The sequence below is a fragment of the Theobroma umbraticum genome, unplaced genomic scaffold (assembly GCF_002168275.2).
Source record: "Theobroma umbraticum cultivar Fairchild unplaced genomic scaffold, ASM216827v3 scaffold_95.0, whole genome shotgun sequence".
Taxonomy (NCBI): domain Eukaryota; kingdom Viridiplantae; phylum Streptophyta; class Magnoliopsida; order Malvales; family Malvaceae; genus Theobroma; species Theobroma umbraticum.
Genome location: NW_018397257.1, coordinates 9302129 through 9325343, shown reverse-complemented (window position 1 = coordinate 9325343; position 23215 = coordinate 9302129). Strand labels below are relative to the sequence as shown.

The 23215-nt window shown below is 33.5% G+C and overlaps 3 protein-coding genes across 3 annotated transcripts; 1 reads left to right on the top strand and 2 right to left on the bottom strand.

The window, feature by feature from the left end:
- Positions 1–243: 243 nt before the first annotated feature.
- LOC110412509 (Tetratricopeptide repeat (TPR)-like superfamily protein) lies at positions 244–3647 on the bottom strand. Its single transcript, XM_021423050.1, has 3 exons — positions 3471–3647; positions 1664–3257; positions 244–1089 (listed from the first exon to the last, which is right to left on the bottom strand). The coding sequence occupies exons 2-3, from the start codon at positions 3094–3096 to the stop codon at positions 840–842; spliced, it is 1683 nt and encodes a 560-aa protein (XP_021278725.1). The 5' UTR covers positions 3097–3257; positions 3471–3647; the 3' UTR covers positions 244–839.
- Positions 3648–14409: 10762 nt separating this feature from the next.
- Positions 14410–19442, top strand: LOC110412431 (DNA replication factor CDC6B-like). The gene is made up of 17 exons (XM_021422964.2): positions 14410–14803; positions 15035–15089; positions 15196–15416; positions 15493–15570; positions 15645–15754; positions 15840–15946; positions 16126–16185; positions 16644–16717; positions 16801–16851; positions 16943–16992; positions 17396–17531; positions 17660–17749; positions 17882–17944; positions 18036–18131; positions 18278–18367; positions 18458–18568; positions 19045–19442. Exons 1-16 carry the CDS (start codon positions 14579–14581, stop codon positions 18488–18490), a joined length of 1539 nt encoding a protein of 512 aa, XP_021278639.1. The 5' UTR covers positions 14410–14578; the 3' UTR covers positions 18491–18568; positions 19045–19442.
- Positions 19443–19901: 459 nt separating this feature from the next.
- LOC110412975 (large ribosomal subunit protein uL10y-like) lies at positions 19902–22525 on the bottom strand. The gene is made up of 5 exons (XM_021423649.2): positions 22199–22525; positions 22016–22084; positions 21368–21466; positions 20908–21300; positions 19902–20812 (listed from the first exon to the last, which is right to left on the bottom strand). The coding sequence occupies exons 1-5, from the start codon at positions 22454–22456 to the stop codon at positions 20666–20668; spliced, it is 966 nt and encodes a 321-aa protein (XP_021279324.1). The 5' UTR covers positions 22457–22525; the 3' UTR covers positions 19902–20665.
- Positions 22526–23215: the final 690 nt, after the last annotated feature.

Below are 23215 nucleotides of genomic sequence, written 5' to 3'. Positions count from 1 at the left end.
ACGTTAAGCTGGCAAAATATGTTACAGACTGTTGTCCAATATGGATTTAAAGTGGAAAGCAAAATATGCATAAAGGAGGTAACTACAAAGCTAAGCAACTACCTAAAAGGGCGGCATGATTTTATCATAAATGAACAGTGATTTGCAAGTAATAGCACCTCAAAAAGAAGCACGTGTTCCTTTTAGCATATTTGACAAATATTGTTATAATCGGATTTTTTTTTTGAAGTAAAGTAAAAGAAATAAAAAAATTTAAAATGGTTCTTATATTAACAAAAAAAGAGTAACTAATGACAATTCGTTATGTGTTCCGGTGTAAACCAAAAAGAAGACCAATGATTTTGATCTGTGCCTAAAAAAGAAAAAGAAAAAGAAAAAGAAAGGCCAAACAAGCTGAGCTTATCAAAGCTTCATCCCTCCTCCAAACTCCAACTGTCGTGTGTAGTTCTCGACCACCAGCCTGCTCCTGCGGAGGACACGCAGAGCGCTTAACAAGTTTCCAACTGTCGCCACCTCCCATGCAGTTTCCCCATATTCCTCACGTGAAACCCTGCTTCCGAAACACCTCAAACAACCCACCGTCTCCAAGTTGCCTCAACACCACTTAAAATGGAAATACTAGTGTTAAAGAATATAACACAAGTTTCAAAGACAAGAAAATTCTTTTTCTCTCCTATACTTTGGTTGCTTATTTCCCTTTTTTTTCCTTATTTCGTAAAACAAATTCCGGAAGAGAAGGAAAAAACAAAAGAGGGGCCGTGGCCATATGATTTTTGCTCTGGTTGGTTATGTTTCTGATGCATATCTTCTTCTTTTTGTTTGTGTTTTTTAAAGGGTTTTTAAGCTTCTTGGGTAGTGTCTGGAGAGCTTAGAGGGAAACAAGTGTCCTCTCCACCAGTATTCCATAGGAAATGAGCATAGTTTGCAGCGTAATAAGAGTTACTGGGATCTGCAGAAATTGCTTCCAAGAAAGTTTCCTCGGCTGCCCACAAATCATTCCTAACTCTCCAAAGAAAGGTCGCGTATTTACTGTATGCTTCCGCGTCTGCTGGTTCCACCTCTATTGCTTTCTTGAAGTACACTTCGGCTCTGTTTACGCGCAACAAAAACCACAAAACAAAACAAAACCCTTAGTCAAACAGCTGTAATCTCCATCATCTAAAGTAAAGATCAACTCACAGTTACGAAAAGATCTTCCTAGTCAAAAGTCCAATGTGCAACAATTAATTCATATAGGTCTAAGGCTGTAAGCATGCGAGGGGATATTTTCCTGTTCAGCACGTGAAGGGTCACGAGCAAAAGGTGGTATATGGGGATATTTTCATATTTGCCATGAACGGGCAAACCATCAAGCTGCACCACACATTCCCCTCAACCAGAGATTCAAGAAAATCCCATCGCAAAGCATGGGTAAAGCCATTTTTAATAAAAAAATTATTTCTGCGCAGTCGGAAACAAAAAGCCAAGAAATAGATATTACTGCACTTCCTGTTTCAGCTGAACCAGCTCAGTGCTTGACTCCATTTTTACTTTCACCATGAATCTAGACACACCCAATTTGTTATAAGAACTCAAAATAGTATGCTAACTGTGATGAAGTGACAGCCATCTCAAAACAGAGCACAAAACGAAATTGAATGAAAAGATGGTGAAGATTTTGTACCTGTCATAATCATGTGCAACAAGGTAGAGAAACTGAGCATAATTGGCAAGAAGGAGAGGGTTGTTAGGCTCTTGTGACAACCCTGTCTGGTAAAGAAGCTCAGTTCTGAAATAATCTTCATAATCACCATCCGGTTCGATCTTTGCTATAACAGGCGAAATAAATCTCTGAATTGTTTCACGATCGAGCAATTCATCTCTAAATGAAGCTTGCATTTTTGAAGCTTCATCAACGATTGACTTCCAAAGACTTAGCTCTTCCTCTCTAGTTACTTGCCCTGACGTTGACTCGGTTTGTGCTTCCCCTGTCGTTCCTGGAGATGATAATTGGGAAGCACCGTCAGGAACAATGGTTCTGAACTGGTCTGATCTATCAAACCACCCGTCGCCGTCTGTGCCACTAGCAACTGGCCTAACTTTTCCACCACCGCCATTGTTTCCTCCAATCGAAGTGGTTTTTCCACTTGATGACGTCACTGAAAATGACTTTATGGAGGAGGAATCAAACTTTTGATTCTTCTGATCTTGAACCTCAACCACAGAAGCAACACACCCCGGTGCGGGATTCGCTGCTGCTGCTGCTATAGCAGCGTTGCTTCCCATGGAATAAACCGAATAATTCGCCAACAGGATCATCACGTACACCATCAAAGTCGGTGTATGAGAAAAAACCTGTTGAAACAACCAAACGAACGCAGCGTGCATCTCTTTCTGAACTCTAACAAGAATCCCTTGCAAATCTTCATAAAACAAAAGCTCTCGCATTTGTAAAATGTAACTCTGAAGCTCGCGGATTATAAAAACCATTGAAGAAAACGCCTTCTTCATTGAGCAATAAGCCGATTCCCCTGCTTCTCGAAACCCTTCTTGCCATTGCAATTTTCTCTTTATAATTCGAAGCGAAAGCGGAAGATCAACACTGTTGGCTTTACGTTCGATGCTTGATGGGATTATTTCTTCTCCTCTTTCTAACCATGACGGTTGTTCGTTGAATTTCAAAGAATCGGTTTTGGAATCAGAAACGGCTCCCGTCTCCCTTCCTGAATCTAAAGAATTTCGGGTATTTTTGCTGTTGGTGTCACCATCGTCGTCTGACAATTGGAATCTAAGAGCCAATTCTTGGATTTTTTTTGAAAATTCTTCATCCGAAAAGGCGTCTAAACTAGCGCTGCAAGCTTTTCTTAAAGTTCGGGATCCTGATTTGAGAAACTCGCAAGATCGGGACCGTTGAATATTGGTGGAGTGGGAACCGAACAGAGCCGACCGGTTCAGTCTTTGAACTGACTTAAAAATAAGAGCACCATCACTACGGCAGCGTTTGGGAAGGGAAGGTGAAGAGATTACTGAAGCTAAAGCTTGAGAAGAAGATGGGGATTGAGGAAGACTTGGCTGTGACCATTGCGAAAGCGCCGTTGCTGCTACTTTCACTACCATTTGTTAAAGCTTGGTGGTGAAATTAGGCTTCTCGAAAGGCGCTGCCAAACAGAGCCTTTACAAACTGAAAAGCTAGCTGGAAATCATTCTCACTCAAAGCTTCATCCTTTCCTGAGATCCTGGAAAATAAAAAGCCTGCCTTTCTTTGAATTCACTCTCCCCTGAACCAAAAAAAAAAAATTCCTGTAAGTCAACAAACGGAAACAATAGTCTGAAAAAAGGAAAGAATTCCTCAAAAAAGCGAGAAACTGGGATCTATAAAGCACATTTGCTATCATGAAAAACGGATCTCGAAACACGAGAACCGATGAAATTCGAGATTCCTAGAAAAATATTAAACCGTTTTTCAAGGAATTGGTAGTGAAGTAACTTACTTAAGATTTCTTTTGTTCGGACTTCGATGGAAACTAACGAATAAAAAAAGAATTTTTTTTTTTTGCAGCCCGGTTCAAAGCTCCGGCGAAGCTGGAAAGCGAGGCTAATCAGAAAAATAAGAGACAGCTCCAAGCGTTCCTTAAATAGACAACAAGCCCTTTAGCTCTTGCAAAATGTATTGAAAAAGAAAGAACGAAAATAAAATAAAATTTTTTAAAAAATATCTAACAGTCTAAGCCGGTTAAAACGGAGTCAAGAATCCAGTTGTGTATATAAACAGCATCAAAATGCCTTCCACAGGGAGATCCGGTTACCGGTTGGTTAAGTTCGGGTTTGTTGAGATTTTTATTTTTCTTTTATTGTTTTGTTTTTAATTTTCCCATTTTTCTTTCTTTGGTTCAGACATGTCTAAGTCAGAACCGGATATGAAAGACACCAATGAAACGGGTCGTAGAGACCCAATGAGATTTTTTTTTGGGGTTTTCAATATTTCATTTCTACGCGGCTCGTTTCACGGACCAGATGGAGGTGACCTGGTGCCGTTTTACGTGGACCACGTTTGCGCACCACCACCGCCCTGTGTGAAACTTCGTTTCCTGAGAGATTAGAGAAACCGTGATCATTCCCCATTTCCTACCGACCTTCTTCTGTTGCTTTCTCGACACGTGTCCATTTCCTACCCTTCTTTTGGATGATATGATGCTGGTGTGTTTTTAAAATTAAAAATTATATTATTAATAAAAAATTATTTTAAATCAAAAGTTATGTAATATAAAATGATATAACATGATTATTAAATTATAAGTAAATTTTTATATAAATAATTACATTTTTTGATCAAATAACATACAAAGGTTATGTGATAAATTAAAAACATCACACAGCTTAAAAATTTAAATATAAAAAGTTATATTTTTAAATTATAACTCAAAGATTATGTTTTATAGAATAAATAGTTTTTTTCATAATATGATTATTGAAATAATATTTTATCTGAAAGTTATGTATTAAAAAATATAAAAATATTTTTTAGATAAAATAATGCGAGTTGTGTCTTTGAAGAAAAGATAGTTGTAAGTTTATATAAAAAGCTTGTTGTCAATCATTTTGACACATTAAATCAAAAACAAGACAATAACAAAAAAAATAACAGAAAAAATATTATGTTCTCTTAACATAAACACTTAAGTTCCCATCAATTACAAAAGCATTCAAATTCTTTATAATCTACTTACTATAAAAAGTAGACTTTAAGACTGAATAATTTTACAAACTCTCTGGTGTATTTAGTGATTTACTCTCATAAAATACAAAATAAAGTTAGATGTTGGCTTCATTGTATTCTTAAGGTTATTCATATTATTCCTTTTTGCATATCGAATGGTTGGGTAAAATAAGTTTTAAAGATAGTGTCTGTTAAAAAGCTTGTTTTGAAATCAATTTTGTCAGTTTTTTAAATTCCATCTAAACTTCATTTACACCAACATATCAAACTCGATTTTGCTTCTAACTGCATTTATCAATTCAGTAATGGAATTTTTATGGTTTTTACACAGTCATTACGTAACTTAAAATGTGAAACAAATAATTGTTAACTAAAAACTTATCAAATAAATTAATAATAAAATTAATGAAATGAGATTTTTACATAAATTATAATTTTGAAATAGAAAAAACAAAAATAATATTTGAGTCAGAACTTCACAGACGACGAATAATTTACTTAGAATATTAGGAAACAAAAAAAAGAAAGGGTAGGTTTTAATCTATTCATTTAAATATCAAAGATGACCTTAACTGCTTTTAATATGGGAAAGGATTAGTTATTTTATGTATTAAAATTTAAGTCAATGAAATGTATATATCTCTAAATCAAGAATTTTAAGCATGTTTTCCATAAATAAATTTCATTTTCTATGTAATTCATTTGCAAATTTGCAACCATTTAACCACTTTGAAATAGCTTGAAAGGAATAACCAGCTTTTTTCCAGCATTTTTCTTACTAAATAATACTAGTAATATTTAAGCATACTTATCTTTTATTACATTCAATCAAATTTTTATATTTATATTTATTTTAAACTAAATAAATTATTATTATTATTAGTTAAAATATTATTTATTATTTTTTACTAATATAGAGTTAACGTGAATGATAAAAAATATTACGTGATCATGTTATTATATTATATTACTATTTATCATAATATGTCAATGTAATGCGTTAGCACCATGTGACATAAAAATGATAAGTGACAACTATTAATAATAAAAACTTATTTGATCCAAAATAAAAATATATAAATTTAATTGAATGTAATTAAAAAAATAAAAGTTATTTAAATTTTAAAATAATTTATTTTTTAATAATATATCTAATATTTAAAACCTATTAAAATTGTTTTGTATTTATGTGAAACTCTGAAATTTAACCATTTGTTATTTGATGTCCATGTGATGCTAATATGAATAATGAATAATATCACATGATCGTGTTATCATATTATGTAACTAATTATTATAGTGTATCAACTTATCACGTTAACACCATATATCATTAAAATAACAAGTAACAACCATTAATCATAAAAGTTTATTTAATTTAAAATAAAAATAAAAAATTTATAATTAAAAAATTATGTAAATATTTTTAATAATTTAAAATTTTTATAAAATATAATATCTAATATTTAAAACTTATAAAATCGCATTTATGTGAAACTCCTAAATTTGACTATAGTAATAAAATTTACGTCTAAATGATTTTAGCCAATATAGACATAATTATCCTTAAAAAGGTAGTACTGGACATGATCTAACTCTTAATATATTTATCAAAGATTATGCATAATGAAGTTTTAATTAGTTTCTAAACTAGCTCTGCTATCGTGACAAAAATGGAAAATGAGGGAAAGGATGCTTTCGTAAACTGAAACATAAAGTGGCAAGTGCTCAATTTTGTCTCAAAGTGCAAGACAATTGTTAATTGAAGTTTATACTACGTTATATCAAGGGAAATTATTAAAATATAATATCCTGGTAACTCATCGAACAGTAAACATGTAACCTGCTGTTCTTTGCTTACTCTCCCCATCTATTTTATCCCTCTTTTAAAAAAACTAAAAAATTGAAGGAAATTTCTCAGCCGTCACTTTCCTCTGTTTATTAAAAAAATTCACCAACATTTAATATTAAAAAATGGACAAAAATAGAAAAAAAAATAAAATATCTAGTTGGGGAAGTCTAGCCAAGAAGGTGATGAGGAACTGACGGTCCAAAAATGAGAAGCTCGAGAGAGAGAGAGAGAGAGCTGTGGTGAGGCTACTTGCTTGACGTTTACATCAGCAGAAAGAGGCAGGCAAAGTGTGGAGGATGACCGCATAGAAGATCAACGGCTGATAATTCACTTTGGAGATCTTTTGAAGGGCTAATACTTATTCTTTAACGTGTCTTCTAATTTTAGTATTTTTTTTAGTGTCTTTTCCATTTCCACTTTATGGTTTTCGATCATATTCTCGTCCTTTGATGGTACCGTATGGTATCAATATTATTTTTATTAATTTACGATACCTTTTTTTAGCTCCTAGTATTTCAGGAATGTTCCTCAAAGAGAGTTATTCGGGTGTGACTCCTCATAAATATTGAGTGGTCCACCGTGATTTTGATCATTCCCCCCTATCGTATGTTAGACTATATTTTTAAGGTTGTGATTTCTTTTTTATAAAAGAAATCTGTTTGACTTCCGATTAAAGTTTCTTTTAGCATGATTGAAGGTAATAAAAAGCAAATACTACACGGATAATCACCCATGTCCATGTTATTGGTATATTTTTAAAATTAAAGATTATATCATATAATAAAATATTATTTTAACTCAAAAATTATATCATAGAAAGTGACATAATGTGATTATTAGATTATAAGTAAATTTTTATATGAATGGCTATATCTCCTAATAAATTATATCTAAAGATTATGAGACAAATTGAAAAAATAATATAATTCAAAAATTTAAATATGAAAAGTTATCATTTCAAATTATAATTCAAATATTATATTTTATATAATAAAAAATTAATTTTTCATTAGATGATTATTGAAATAATATTTTTATCCAAAAGTTATGTCTTACAAAATGTAGATTTTTTTAGATAAAATGGTATCTTAATGAAAGAATTATGTCGAAGAGACATTTGTAATATTATATAAAGAGTTTATTGTTAATTATTTTGACACATCAAATCAAAAACAAAACTAAAATAAAAAATCAAGGGTAAAAAAAATATTATATGCTATTAACATAAACATTTAAATTCCTTTCAACAACATAAGCGTCTAAATTCTTTATAATCTACTTATTACAGAAAGTAGGCTATAAGGTCGAACAACTTTATAAACGTTCGAGTGAATTTAACGATCGACTCTCATAAAGTGAAAGATAAAATTAGACATTAGTTGCATTATATTCTTAAGATTATTCGTATTATTTTTCTTTACATATTAAGTGATAAAGATGAAATAAGTGTTAAAAGATAAGGTCTATTGGTATAATCCATAGTTAACCATGGAAGCCTAGCATCCAATGATGAAATTTTGTTTGAATAATTAAGTTAAGAGTAATAGGGTTGTGATATGAACCGTGGAGCAAAGGGTGGGTTTTTTACTGGCTGCAAGTTGTAGAACCAAGCTGGCCCTAGAAGGCTAAAAGCGGTTCGTTGGCACTGTGCCATAGAGAGAAGACAATTATTCCACGCCATGAATATGGCTGGGAAGGCGCCCACCATTCAGACAGCTTGACTAGCTCCAGTCCTCACTGTTATTTTCCACTCTCAAGGCTCCAGATTCTTTTTGGAGCCCCCATAACCCAATCTGTTTGTTTGGATTTGCAGGGTAACGGTATCAAACTCATTGCTGCATCAAATCAATACAAGTCTAAGCATTGGAAATTTTTTGACAGGGAATTTATGGGGTCCAGCCGAAATTGTCACCAACTTGATGTGCTTTTGTTGCATTTTCAAAGCCTCAACTATATGCAAGTGGTGTTTATCCATGGCAATCATGACCCTTCACACCAAGTTTCTTCCTTTTAATCGTCATTGCTCAATTTCAAGATGGTTTTTGCATTTTGAATTTAAGAAAAGTGGCATCATCTTTTTAATTAGGGTTTAAGTATATGTCACTGTCTAGCCATATGCAGCAGCTCGATCCATTCACCAAAGAATGTAGACAGGTTGCGTATTTTGAGCCGCAAAAAATTAAACCATAATCATCGTCTATCAAAGAAACAGTAAACGGCACTGATCATAGAGGAAGTGATTAGATAAAAGGAGCCCACGGATCAGGCCGGACAAACATGACTTGTGGTAAGGAAAATGGCCAAATTAGATGCTAGTCTGAAGACATTGGAAGAAGAAAGGACCTATGAAGAAACAGAGAAATTGGAAAGAAACAAGTAGCAAAGTGGGAGCGTGGAATGCGATGGAACATGTTAACGTAACACCTCGTTCCATCAATCTAGCCATATCTATCCCTCTCTGTTCACTTTCTATCACGCAATTAAAGCTCATCACAATAATTTTTCAATAAAGCGTAGAACCATTAATGGAATCTCCATCTGCCTGAAAATGTTAATGACCAGGATGTGGGGAGGGGGGGTGGCTAGAACTTGCCAGCAATGGCAAACAGTTAATCAGGAATGGGCCAGTGTAGAGGCATTATTCCTATGTACACTTTTTTCTTTATACTGAATTATGATCAACAGATTTTGCATGCTTTTATTTCTTCTGAAGGAGTACATACCGTCGAAGTACAATTCTTTGTCTTCGTATTTGTTACTGCATTAATTAGGGACAACCACTTTGGAACTGTACCCTGGACGAGGGTGAAAATGCGAACATGATCCAACATTTAAGTGGCAGGAAATGGAAAAAGGGGAAGAAGAAGAAGAAGAAGACAAGTAGTAATGATCGAAGCATGTAATGCTCCGACATACTTTTACTGCCATTTCCATTCAGGGTGGAGTAGGAACAGAGGCTAAAAGAAGAACCAATCAGGGTATGACAAAACAATAGGCCCAAAGAAAACAGGCAATTACTACTACGTCTTCCCAAAGAAATCATGCTTGAACGGGAATTATTGTAACATAATACACCCAACTGAGGATGAGTCCATTGAGTTGGTAAGCCATAGATATCATCTTCTCATCAAGACAAAGGAAACACTAACCAAACCAAACATTATCTCTCTGCAATGAGGAATCCTTTTTAATCCTCAATCATGTTCTGCGGAACAACGATAATGGCAACAATTAACTTCCATCATCACTACAAACAGTGGTCACCCTACAAGCTAATGCTCCGATGTTACAACAATGCCTAGATGGATGGATGACGTCAAAATATCCACATATAAACAGAGACACTCCATCGATTAGGGCATTGTTTGGTGTTATATGCCAAAATTGTGGTCCAGACCAGAGAACCCCAAACTGGCTTTATGAAGTTATAAGAATGGTATGAAGGACCAGCAACGTGTATATTAATCTTTATAAAGAAGGGAAATGCATGCTGTCTTTTACACGTAAAATCTCACTTTGTGGCACTCAGACAGGCAGCTTGTCATTCGCTTTCCGATTTTGACGTGTGAATTAGGGCTACAGAGACCACATGGAACGTACATATGCATGTGCTGCTCTTCTCAACTGATCTCAAGCTACCCGTTTTATCGTCCATCACATTTCGACCCAAAATCCTAGGAATGTTCCACGTGCCATGAGTAATTTCTAATTAACTAAGATATATAGGCTTTTTTAATGTATTTATATATATAATTTGATCGTTTTACTTTTCGATAATTACTAAGTTTTAATTAAATATTAATATGATTTCACATTTTGATGGGAATTTTGTTTTATTTTACAAATTAATTTAATTATAATATAAATGGAGAATGGTATATGTTTTCTAGCGTTACTCTATATTTTATACGTGGCTCCCCAAACTAATGCACTTACTATGTTATTTCATAATTTATTTGACATGGGAGTCTGTATATTATCATTTTCTTGTTTATATATATATATATATATATATATATGTATATAAATATATAAATTCCATGTTTGAAGTTATAGCCTACCGTTCTTCTCCCCTTTTTGATAGAATTAACAAGATTAAGGGGAGATAGGTTATAAATTAATCTTTAGGCTTTAAGTTGTATTCGAAGGATATAAAAATTTAAATTAATAAATCCAAACTCATATAACTTTCTATTTGGAAAGCATTTTATCATATATTGATCGTGATTGAAATTATAGGAATGCCGACGTCTACAGGCTTGAGACTGCTGCGACCGTTCGCTCTCTCACAATCAATATGTGTACAAGATAAGAGCAGTGTAGTTGGATTCGTATATCCTATTATTGTCATATCATGAAAATTCTTTTCTAACATTTGGAAGCACAAAAAGATTTTTGTACACATATTTGAAGATTTTATTTTGTGAATAAATTTTTTTTTAAAAAAAATTGAACATAAGAGCTATCTTCTCAAAAGGTTTTGATTTGTTTGTGGTGTTTATACATGTTGAAAAGGATATGGAAAGAAGTCAATTTAAAAGTCATATTTCTCAAACCTTCTTATCCTTTAGAAAGAAATTTTCATCCCTCAAATTAAAAGGAAAAAAAAAACTTTCATCTTTAATTTCCACAAAGCTTATAGAAATTCTTTTGTTTCTCCTTCAAAATTGTTGTTTAGGTGTGGACCTCTTGACAGGTAAGGGTTTTGAAATTATTTTTTTCAAGTAATTACTAAAAATCTTTGAAGATAAAGAGCATGAACACGATGGAAATTCGTTGGTTTATTGATATATATAAGCAAAGGAGGAACAGAAGAGATGGGATGTATAGCTAGCTAGACATATCGTCGAGACTCGGTTGTTCACATTAGGAGAATCTTTAGCCCAAACAGACGGAAAATGTTGCCAGTAGGGGGCCGGGGCCTCCCACTTCCACATGGATTCCAAGCTCGGACAGGGACATGTAGACGCCAATGCCACGCCAATCTCCTTATCCCTTCATCATCTACGTAGAGTGTTCTTCCCTTCCTCTCCCTCCCGATAAGAGGAAGAATTTGATAGTTCCAACTTTCTTTCTCTCCATCTCTTTTCTTTGTTTTTTTCTTTTTTCATTATCAGCCCAAAATGACTAAAACACCTCCACATGCAAATTTGTTGGTTAATTATTAATATGCAGTGTTATTAAATAAAAAATAAATGATAATTACAACTAGGCAGCCAGAGCAATATCCTTATAAAACTAATCAATAATAAATTCAAAATTAATTTGAAAAACAAGAAAATGCAACACATTATAAAAAAATTGAGTTTTAACCATACTCTTTTAGACGACATAATTTTTGTAAAGTAAAACTTTAAAAATGTAACTACTTAAATTTTTAGTTTCACGTTTACATATTTAGTAGTAATATAAAAAAGTGTAATTTTTACTAGTATATGTAATTTCTATCGCTACATTTTATTTATAACGCATCTAAAAATTTATATAATGAAATTAAATTCATAAAAATATTTTAAAAAATATTAAAAAAATGTTATTAAAAATATTTTTAGTAGCACATTTTAAAACTTTGTTGTATTAAGTCAAATTTATTATCGTAGCATAAGATATTATAATATGTCTAACTCTATATTTCACTTTTACATGGCGTGAATATACAACATGAGATATTATTCACCTTATATTAATTAAGAAGGGTAATTATGTCATGGATTGACTTGAAACATAAGCCACATACATAAAATGTGAGGATGCATCAACTTAATTTGCTTTCCATTTTTTCAGCTTTTAGGTTTGGTTGTGGGCATCGGACATGATGATCGCACAGCCGATAATTACGAGAAAAACTCCGAATATCAATAGCGGGAAGGAACGGAAATGGATATTTTGGTAATATGGCAACTGAAAATATCTTTTGAAGTAATAGGTCATTTTGGACGAGCAAGGGGTCACTTATGGCGACTATGTCCCTATAAGGGGTCCATTTGAGAGTCGCTCGAAGTGATTCCAATTATTTCCCCATATACCATTGAAGAGGCATTCGAGTCCGTACAAAATATAAATCCCAAAGTGTTTCACAAGCTGTTGATCATGAATATATTAATGTTGAAGTTTTAGATTTATATGAACTATCGGTTTCAAGTTAAATATGCGATTCTGCATTCACACCATGGTAGAGATGATCAACTTTCAATTGATAGCTGCAAATACTTTGACGTTTGACAAGTCCTACAGTTGAATTCATATCATTCGTGGTTTTATGAACTCCACATGATTTTTTTATTTTTTTCTTGGAAAAAAAAATCCCTTTTGCACCTTGCCTTTCACAATATATATATATATATATATATATTGCACATCGTTTTAGTCTACTAAAATATTTTATTTTTTAAATATTATAATAAAAAATAAACACATATATATATAGTAAAATCTCTATAAATTAATATTATTGAGATCATAAAAATTTAGTAATTAATTGAGATATTATTCAATCGATAAATTATAAATTTATTAATTTATATATTAATTAATAAAAAATTAATTTATCAAGGTATATCTTTTTCCCAAAACATTGAATTTAATACATGTATTATATATTATGATTATATGAATATTATTTAATTACTAAATTATGAATTATTATTATTCTTGACAAGTAAATTATTGAAAACTTCATGAGAAATAACAAAAAAGATAATTTTGTATTGAAACCTATTTCGCACAAAGATGCACTCAAAATAATAATCACATTACATAATTTTCTCTTACAATATGAGAATACTACACAAGAACCGTTTAGTGTACTAAGAAAAATTAGAAATGAGGTGCAAAGAAATATTAATTTCAATGAGAAACAAGTAATTAATATTAGAATTATATTTTACAAAAACTTTCTAATTGAGTTATATTATATATATATATATAATATTTTGATGTATAAGAGATTATTAGTTTATATACCAAGTAGGACTTATGTGTATTCTTTTCAAATCTATTATCCTACAAATTTAATGAATTATTAATTTATCATGTTAGCCCTAAGTTGAGATAGACTAAAAATCTTATTTAATCAAAATGATTAATTTATCGAATATTAATTTATAGAGATTTTACTATATATATGAGTATGTGTATGAATGTGTCGCATGAAAAATGCATACTTTTTAATTTTATGTATGTATGCTATATGCACCACACTATTAATGGCTTTGTGACAAAATTCTTTGTTATAAATAGTGCACAAAGAATACATATGTATGTGCTTAGTAGAGGACAAAATTTGATTGCGTGATTACTTCATTTTTTGGACTCATGTCATGCTCTCAACAGTGACAATAGAACTTGAATTAAATTCTAATTATGGTTTTAAATTTAAATTGTACCTAATTGATGGTTACGAATGGGGTAGGTTCACATTTTTAATTAAGTCTAACATGCAGATTTTGATCAATTAAAACTTTAATACTAACATTTTTTTTCTTGAAATAAAAAAAAAAGAGAATTTTTAAAAAATTACTGCAGGTAAAAAAAAGAAGAGAAAGAGATGAATTGGAACATGATTTTTCTTGTGATTCTGGTACCGGTCCAATATAGTGCACGAGTTTCCTCCGAGTTAATGCTTAAAAATATCAACTAAATAAAAGCTAAGGTAATTTTTATTTCGATGGTATCATTTTCTGTTGGGCCATTGTCTGATTGTAGGGTGAACGAGAATATCCTTAATTGAGCAAAAAAGTTTAGCCCACTAACATATCAGTTTCGGACCCATAGGAGAATATGGGGCTAAGCCCATTTTACAAACAGGGTAATTAACAGGCGGGGCGTCAAAAATAACCGAATAGGAGGCGGGAGACGAAAATGCTGCGGTTACATTTTCCCGCGAAAAGCATTTCCCCGCTCTTCATTTTCATTCTTTTTTTAATTATGTTTTTCTTTTATATACCTCTAATATTTCTCGCCCTCTCATCAATCGAAGTCCCTAAATTTTGTTCCCAATTTCTCCAACCGATCGAAGAGTTAATTCAACAATGCCTGCAATTGCCGATCGAAACTCGTCTCCCTTCAAGGAGATCGTGGCCGTCATCAAGTCTGACAAGAGCGGCGACATGGCTGGATCCAACGGCTGTTGTACTCCTCAGAAACGGAGGTTAAGATCCGATGCAGCGGCGGCGAGAGAGAGTCCGGTGTCGACGCCTATGAAACTTAAATCGCCTCGCCGTCGCTTGAATTCGAGCCCAAACAGCCCTGCAAACGTGAGCCGTTACTATACAAGTTTTACTACTTTATTTTTTGGTAGCTATTGTTTAAATCACTTTAAACATTTGTTATTCTTTTTGAGATAATTGAGTAAAATGAAATTAATAGGAAATTTAATTACTTTTTATCAATTAACTCTTTTTATTGTTTGATGAAATACATGTTATACAAAAGAATGGATAAGATTTAATTGGTTGTTTACATTGCTTAATTTTATTTATTTACAGGGTATTGAGGAAGATTTTAGTGAAAAGCCAGTGAAGAAGAATTGGAATCCGAGAGGTAATTCTATGACTCTCTCTCTCTCTCTCTCTCTCTCTCTGTGCTTTTTAATTTCAACTTTTGAGCGATCACTGCTAATATTGAGTTGGTTTTGTCTATTTTTAAGATGTTGAGCATATGAGGGCAGTGAAGGAGGCACTGCATGTTTCAACAGCTCCATCAACTATTGTGTGCAGAGAAGATGAACAGAAAAGGGTTTTAGAGTTTTGCAAGGCATGTGTAGAACAAGAGAAAGCTGGGAGTTTGTACGTATGTGGATGTCCTGGGACAGGGAAATCATTATCAATGGAGAAAGTAAAACAGCAAGTTATTGATTGGGCAACGACGGTTGGTTCATTGCTTATTATCTAATTGAAATGGGTTATCATTTTCAATTATTTACTTTCTTTTTTCTTTTTTGTAGCGGGAAGATTTGCTGCCACTTGAAGTATTAGCACTGAGTTGTACTTCTTTAGCAAACACATCTGAGATTTTTAGTAAGGTATTGTTATTCAGACTTTATCAAGATTGAACGTTTGAATTCTGCAAAGATTTACCTGATAATCACCTTGACAGATTCTTGGCAAGCACCGACCAAAGAAGAAAACTATGGGCTCGACATCACCTTTACAACACCTACAGAAACTGTATTCTAATAAGCAGGCACGATCTGGCTCAAAGATGATGTAAGAAATTTTCCCTCAGTAGCTTGAAGCATCTTTATTTTCCTCTTCCATTTTGCCTTGATCAAAAAATTATGAATTTTTGCAGGTTGATTATTGCTGATGAGTTGGATTATTTGATTACGAAGGACAGGGCGGTGCTTCATGATCTTTTCATGCTTACAACTTTTCCGTTCTCTAGATGTATATTGATAGGTATATTCATTGCAACTATGACATTATAAATCTGCTCATTTCTATGCAATTGCCTTGATTGCCAGTGTTCCACACCCCCCCCCCCCCCCCCCCCCCCCTCCCCCCTCCTTATTTGTCTTGATTCATGCTGTTATTTGCTCAGGGATGTTATTCTTGTTCTGTTTTTTCTTTTTTTGCAGGAATTGCAAATTCTATTGACCTAGCTGATCGGTTTCTTCCAAGACTTCAGTCATTGAATTGTGAGCCCCTCACTTACATTACATTGGTCAACAATGATATTAAGCTTGATTTTATTAAATTATCTTGTGGTAGCAGTTCTTGTTTCTTTGAGATTCTTGAAGCTTGTCTTATAACTTTATCTTGTCCTGACTATTGTTCAACTATAAAATGGTGGATGGTCATCCAGTATCTTTCTGATTTGCCACCTAAGGAACAGAATTAAAAATAAAACCATTTTGAAGTAGTGCAGTATTTAGCATCCTTCATACATGAAGCTGGTGGGTATGGATTTTCTCCTTATTACTTACTAGGTTATTATTTTCTGAATTTTTCCGTTTATCATTTTTCTCTGCGGGTATTAACTCCAAGCAATGCTTTAGGCCCTTTCTGTGGTAGTGGCTAGTTGCAATTACGCAATATGGATGCTTGGTTGTTTTGGAAGTAATACTAATTATTTATGCTACCACTTCTCTGTTAGGCAAGCCTATGGTTGTAACCTTCCGTGCCTACTCTAAAGATCAAATCCTGTCAATACTTCAAGAGAGGCTCCTGGTAATTTTTGCATTCCACTTTTTCTTTGTAGACATGCTTTTAATATGATCTTATTGAGTTTTAATGACTTTACACTCTCATAGGTACTTCCATATATTGTCTTCGAGCAGCAAGCTTTAGAACTTTGTGCCAGAGTGAGTTATATGATCTGAATTCTGTTGAAAACCATTTCCCATCTTCAATTGATCTACTATCAATTGATACTGAAAGCTTGAAATTTAACAGAAAGTTGCAGCTGCATCTGGAGATATGCGGAAGGCTCTTTGTGTATGTAGGTCAGTGTTTCATTGCTGTTGCTGCAAACTTAACTATGGTCTCTTGTATTCAATTGTTCAGTCTTTGACCAATTAGGCCTTAGAAGTGACATTATAACTGATATTAGTTAAATTGACAACAGATGCAGCAATTTAATTTTGTTTCAAAAAAGATTGTTCTGCACGTTTGATTATAATAAATATACTTTAAATTCTATTGGTTTTCAAGGCATTTTATTTTCATTGCTTTAAGCTCAACTATATTCGATATATAATCTTCAAATTCCTAATTTATTCATATTTTTTTTCTATCTCCTACATATCAACATTGTAGATAGTTTGCTTCCTATTGAATAAGATCTTCCCTGCCTTGACTAGAGTAGTTACTTTAAGTTATTGGCTAACATTCTTCAGTTTGTTCCAGGAGTGCGATGGAAATTCTAGAAGCAGAATTAAGAGAATCTGCAAGTAACCTGAGCTTGGCATCTGTAGAGGGGGAGTTCATTAGTCAGCAGACAGCTCCGGCTCTTGAAATCTTCCAATCAGAAGAAAATAATACTGTAGGTGGTCATCAATAGGTTAATGTTAACCTCTTCCTAACTTGAGCTTGTTATGTCAGTTTACACATCATGCTTACCTATTACGGCCTCTACAGTTGCTTACACATTGTTTTAAGGATATATTTCAGGTCAGGATTGATCATATGGCTCTTGCATTGTCAAAGACATTCAGATCACCTATAGTTGACACTATACAGTCTCTTCCTCAGCATCAACAAGTAAGTTTGATCATTAATATTAATTTCACCGCTACAGTAATAACCTATTAATAGTAAAATAGACTGATAATTAATATCAAAGTCCAGTCTCTGCTTCTTCATCTTCTCTCATGCTGTTATGTTTGACTGCAGATTATACTTTGCTCTGCGGTGAAGTTTTTCCGTGGAGGAAAGAAGGATTCAACCGTTGGGGAGGTGTGTTTTCCTCAATGCTTGACATTAATTGAAATGTTTGATATAATTATTAGTTGCATAATTGATATATAAGGGTGTTACATTGGTGCAGCTCAATAAATCTTATATTGACATCTGCAAATCAGCAATGATACCACCTGTTGGAATTTTGGAATTCTCAAGCATGTGCAGAGTGCTAAATGACCAAGTAAGTAGAGTATACCTATTCTTGGCTTTGAGTTCAGTTCTCTTAACCTAGCTTTAGGTGACGGCATTAATTGTTTCTTGGAATGGCATTAACTATCTAACTTGACCAAATATGGAAACTGGTATTTGACTTGGTGCAATGTACAGGGGCTCTTCAAACTAGGTCAATCTCGTGATGATAAATCAAAGAGAGTGACACTAAAGGTGGATGAAGCCGATATCTCCTTTGCACTGCAGGTAGAAATTCGTCATTTGAGAATGACAGACAGCATTTTGTCTTCTTGAGCTTTAATTTGTTTCTCACTGTCAACCATTTACCTGGAACAGGGAGTTCGATTCTTTCGGAATTGTCTTCAGTAATTCCTCATTAACGAATTATGTAAGGACTCAGATTTGGTGGCTGTCTAAATTGTTCAACGTGCCTGCTCCTGACTTCAGGTTTGAAGCCACTGTTTCTACAATTACTTCTAAATATGCTACTTGCTATGCATGCGATTTTTCTTCCAAATCAAATTGTCAGATGGTGATCAGATGTTCAATTGTTATTATGAGGCTGCTATAGGTTTGCAATTCATTTATTAATTGCTATTGTTGTACTTCTTAGTTAAGACAATGGATGCACATGCATGTACCCAGGTCAAAAGCATAATTAAACTACAACCATATATAGCGTTCTGCCAGGACCAAGACAGGACGGGACCGACTGATAAAAAAATTATTAAGCGTCAAGTCCACTGTTCTTGTGTTACAAATTGGACATGCAAGGTTGTATTTAGTCGAATCTATTTTAAAGTTGGTCTCCGTGTCTTCTTATGAAACTTGTCGCCTTTCACCATCAGGCAAGGCAAGTGTTATAGTTGGGTGAGGTTGTACTTTAATTGGCTTATTTATTGAACATTAATTTATTTCCACAGGCATGCCATTATAAGCTTGATCCTGAAGCTGCGGTCATGTTTATTCGACTTGGGTATTGCAACGATTAAACCCATTGCAACTTTGAGGGGGAATGCCATCCAGCACTTCTTTCTTTCAGGAATGCAAGAGAACATGCAATTATTGACAATTTTATACAAATTGTAAATTTCAAAAATGGGGGTTCTTTTTTTTGCCATAAACTTTGAAAGTATATATTCTTGTGTAATTTTTTTTTCTTGATGGGATTCTTGTGTAATATTGATTCTTTTATTACATTACTTTTTTTTTTTGAAAGACAATGAAGAGTTATTTTATTAACAAGTCTTGCAGAACAATCAGTCCTGCAAGTGAAGGAATACAAAAGCTGGAGGCATAGATCCTCCAGAAAAGCTGTAACTTGTGAAAGCGAAATGAACTCAAAGCAAAAATCTCGAATTGTAAATGAGATCAACTTCTTGAAAACCTTACAAAAACTTTGATAGGAAAACAAAAAGAACATGGGGTTCAAAAAAAAAAACTTATCCCATTACAACTAAGTCTTTGAATTCAAAAGACTTAAGTTAAGACGGTGTCTTTGAATTCAAAAGACTTAAGTTAAGACGGTTTTCGGGTGTGAAAATCTTTTTCAGGCCAAGACTCAAAACAACAAGAAATAAGAAATTGTTTGAATACTTTTACATTACTTTTTCTTATAAATATTTTTAATAAAGACACAAGTAAAGATGTTTTTTCACTCAATAAATATTTTTTAAATAAAAAATATAAATTCGTGACTTCAAAATTTACTTAATTTTTTATGTAGGATATTATACGAAATATCTGGAGTAAATCTTTATTAATGTAGGTGGGGAGAATATTGGGTGGGCTTGCCCACTGCCTCTTGTCTATTTGTGTATGTGCACGCGTCATTCGTGCTGCATTGGGGATTAGAACCTTAGCTTTACCGTCTGTAATTTCATATGAGGCACGGAGCATCCCATGCATGTATACTCGCTTAAACACGATAGAGAACTAATAGAGCAAAATCAAGTGATCAACTTATCAACATTTGATTCGGATATACCTCAACTCCAAACACTCCACCTTCATCAAAAACTCAAGCCTTGAGATGTCATGGCTTAAAATATCAACCAATCAGCAAGAATGTTTTTCTGTTTTAGTTTACCTGTGCCTGTGGGATTTCTTGGAGAGGAGGAGAAAAACAGATTAAAAGGAAGAGAATATACTGCTGAAGTGGAAAGGAAAACAAGGGCGCGCTGAAAATCGGCCACTAGTCACATCAATGCACGAAGGTTCATCTGCTGCTAGTAAGTATGATGCCTCCCCTAGTTTTGTTGCTTACAAAAAAATGGCTTCTCCTGAACAAGTGCTGGCAGGACATCGAAATGTTTCTGGTTTTTTTTTTCTTCTTTCATTCTTGGCAAGTAGTACCTCCCCATGGGAGAATTTCAAAAGCTATAGTATATCAACAAACTAAAAGCTATAGCACTAAAAGTTTCAAAAGCTGAATTGTGGAACAAGGGAAACAAGATCATCCAACATATTATCATCATGTGAATAAAAAAATTCCAGCAATGATAACTGCTAAGTAATTTAAATCAACCTACGAATATTTATTACTTAGTCAAAAAGACCAAAAACCAGGTCCTCTTCTTCCGACTCCTCTACCAGATCTTTGGGCTCCTCGCGCTCCTCTACCTTCTCTTGATTGGCAGCACCGGAAGCTGGAGCAGCTGCAGCAACAGCAACTGCAAACTTGCTCGGATCCTACAAATTTAATCGTCAAAACCCGTTAGTAATTGGTCAATGCTACAAAACTAATTAAGACATAAGACAAATTAAAGAAAGCGTAATAATTCAACCTTCAGGTATTCTTTGACTTTCTCAGCCCGAGGGAAAGAATAGTCTGAAGCCACAGCAACAGCAAGAGCATTCTTGTAGGCATTCACAAACATATGAGGTGCAGCAGCGAGAGTTGGGTATGAAATAGCTAGTGAAAGGGAAGCAGCCACGGACACCCCATTAGCAAACTTTTCGACAAGATCATCTTCAGTTAGATCAAGCACCTCGGGGCTGAAGACTGATCCACTGTCATAAACAGACAGGACAACGAGACCATAGGAAAATGGTCTTATCCCAAGCTTAGACAGAAGGGCAGCCTCAGATGAGCCAACCTTGTCACCCTTTTTAATCAGCTCCACGGGGGTGATAATTTCCACTGTACCTTTGTTGATCTTGGTCGGAATGTTAAGCACCTGATCAGAGGTTCAAATGTGAGATTTAAGAGCTTGTGAAAGCAAAACTTTAAGCATGATTATGAACCTGAAAGAAGGAAGTTTGAGAAGGATCAAGGCCAGTGTTTCCAGGGGGCACAACGACATCAATCGGAGCAATAAGACCCACTCGCGCTGGAGCCCCAACCTGCTCGTGTCAAGCCATATGATTAAAATATTGCATTTCACATATATCCTACACCTCAAAGCTTGACATAAGTACACCACATCCAAATATAATCAAATCTTGGAAAAAATTTACAAGAGACCAAAGTCGGAAGCATATCAAGTCCAAGTCCAAGCAATATAAACAAAAGGAGCAGATATATTGTAGATAAGCATAAAATTGTCAAAAATATTTGACATAAAATCAGATACTTGTCCAAAGAACAGATTTAATCATCAAAGGGTGGCCAATTTCGTAAACGAACTAGAACATTGGTGGTAAATATCTGCAAAACTAGTAAAAGATAATTTCTTGAATTGCAACAAAAAGAAAAAGGTCATCTTTTCATTTGTGCAAACTAGGCAGCAAACAAATGGAAATCAATAAAATGGGTAATTACAACGGTGATAGTCCAACTAATCATGTGGTTAAACAATTTTCACAAGTGAATATAAGGAAAATATAATACACAAACTCTACCATTAACATATATTTATTCAAAAAGTAACCTTAGTATCAATATATTTGTACCTTGTATTTAGCAACTTCTTCACGAACTTCCTTCAGATCACCCTTGGTAAAAATCAACCCCACATTCCCCTGGTAAAAAAGCAAAACACTTCCTCAACAAAATTGACAAAAAAAAACCCCAACAAATAAAAAGTTTATAACAATAAGAATATATATATATGTATGCATAAAACGATCCAATACCACAAGCAAAGGAATGAGGTTTCTGATAGCATCATTGTCAGTGTTTTCAGCATGAAGCCTGATGGACCTCTTCATCATAGTATTCTTTCCCATGAGGACGACGGAGTCACCCCTCAAACCTTTCCTGATGTTCTGCATCTGGGTGGAGCCGACATTGTCAGCAGCCACGATCAAGACCTGAGAGTACTCATCGAGGAGACGACACAGTTTCTGGTCGTACTTCTCTTTCTTCTCCCTCTTGGAAGTATTCACAACCATTTTTGCTTGGCTTCTGGGAAATCCCCCTTCACAAAATGGCTAAAGTGGAAACCCTAAATGGTTGGAGCCGCTGCGCTAGAATGGAGTGGAGTTGCATTGCATGATTATGTATTTATACTTTGAAAGGTGGATTTTTTGGGCTCATCCTTTGATCTTCGATATTGGGCCCACACAAGCAAGTAAGTAATAGGATGTTTTCTTGGATCTTCTTCGTTAAATTAATTAATTACTTGCTTTCCACTGTTTTTTTGGTGGTCCCATTATTTTTAATTTATTCACGTGCAAAACGTTTTAATTCATAAAACGTTTTTCACGCCTTCTTTTTGGTCCAAGAAAAAAAATTTATATTAAACCCTTTTAATTCATAAAATGACCTTTGGGCATAACTTTTCATTAAATTTTATACTTTTAGTATGTTATATTATTTAAATAACATGTTTTAACAACAACAACAATAATAATAATGTAAATATATTGATATGGTAGTCTGATAAATATGAAATTATATTTTAAAATTTTTTGAATTATTTAAAAAAATTAAATGGTTATTTATTTTTTTATTACATTAAATCAAATTTTTATATTTTTATTTTTAAACCAAATAAAACTTATGACTAGCGATTAATTAACTATCATTAATCAGAATGACAAACGTTATTTTATGTCCACATAACACTGAGATGATGTTCATGTAAAAAATAAAAATATTATATAATAATATCATCTATTATGATATGTTAGTATCATATGATATAAAAT

Coding starts and splice junctions, on each gene's coding strand:
- LOC110412509 (XM_021423050.1), bottom strand. CDS start 3,096: ATGGTAGTGAAAGTAGCAGCAACGGCGCTTTCGCAATGGTCACAGCCA. Junction 1,090..1,663: donor GTTGCACATGATTATGACAG/GTACAAAATCTT, acceptor GCGCGTAAACAG/AGCCGAAGTGTACTTCAAGA.
- LOC110412431 (XM_021422964.2), top strand. CDS start 14,579: ATGCCTGCAATTGCCGATCGAAACTCGTCTCCCTTCAAGGAGATCGTG. Junction 14,804..15,034: donor GCCCAAACAGCCCTGCAAAC/GTGAGCCGTTAC, acceptor ATTTATTTACAG/GGTATTGAGGAAGATTTTAG. Junction 18,368..18,457: donor ATATCTCCTTTGCACTGCAG/GTAGAAATTCGT, acceptor TACCTGGAACAG/GGAGTTCGATTCTTTCGGAA.
- LOC110412975 (XM_021423649.2), bottom strand. CDS start 22,456: ATGGTTGTGAATACTTCCAAGAGGGAGAAGAAAGAGAAGTACGACCAG. Junction 22,085..22,198: donor ACCTCATTCCTTTGCTTGTG/GTATTGGATCGT, acceptor CTTTTTTACCAG/GGGAATGTGGGGTTGATTTT. Junction 21,301..21,367: donor CTCAAACTTCCTTCTTTCAG/GTTCATAATCAT, acceptor ACCTCTGATCAG/GTGCTTAACATTCCGACCAA.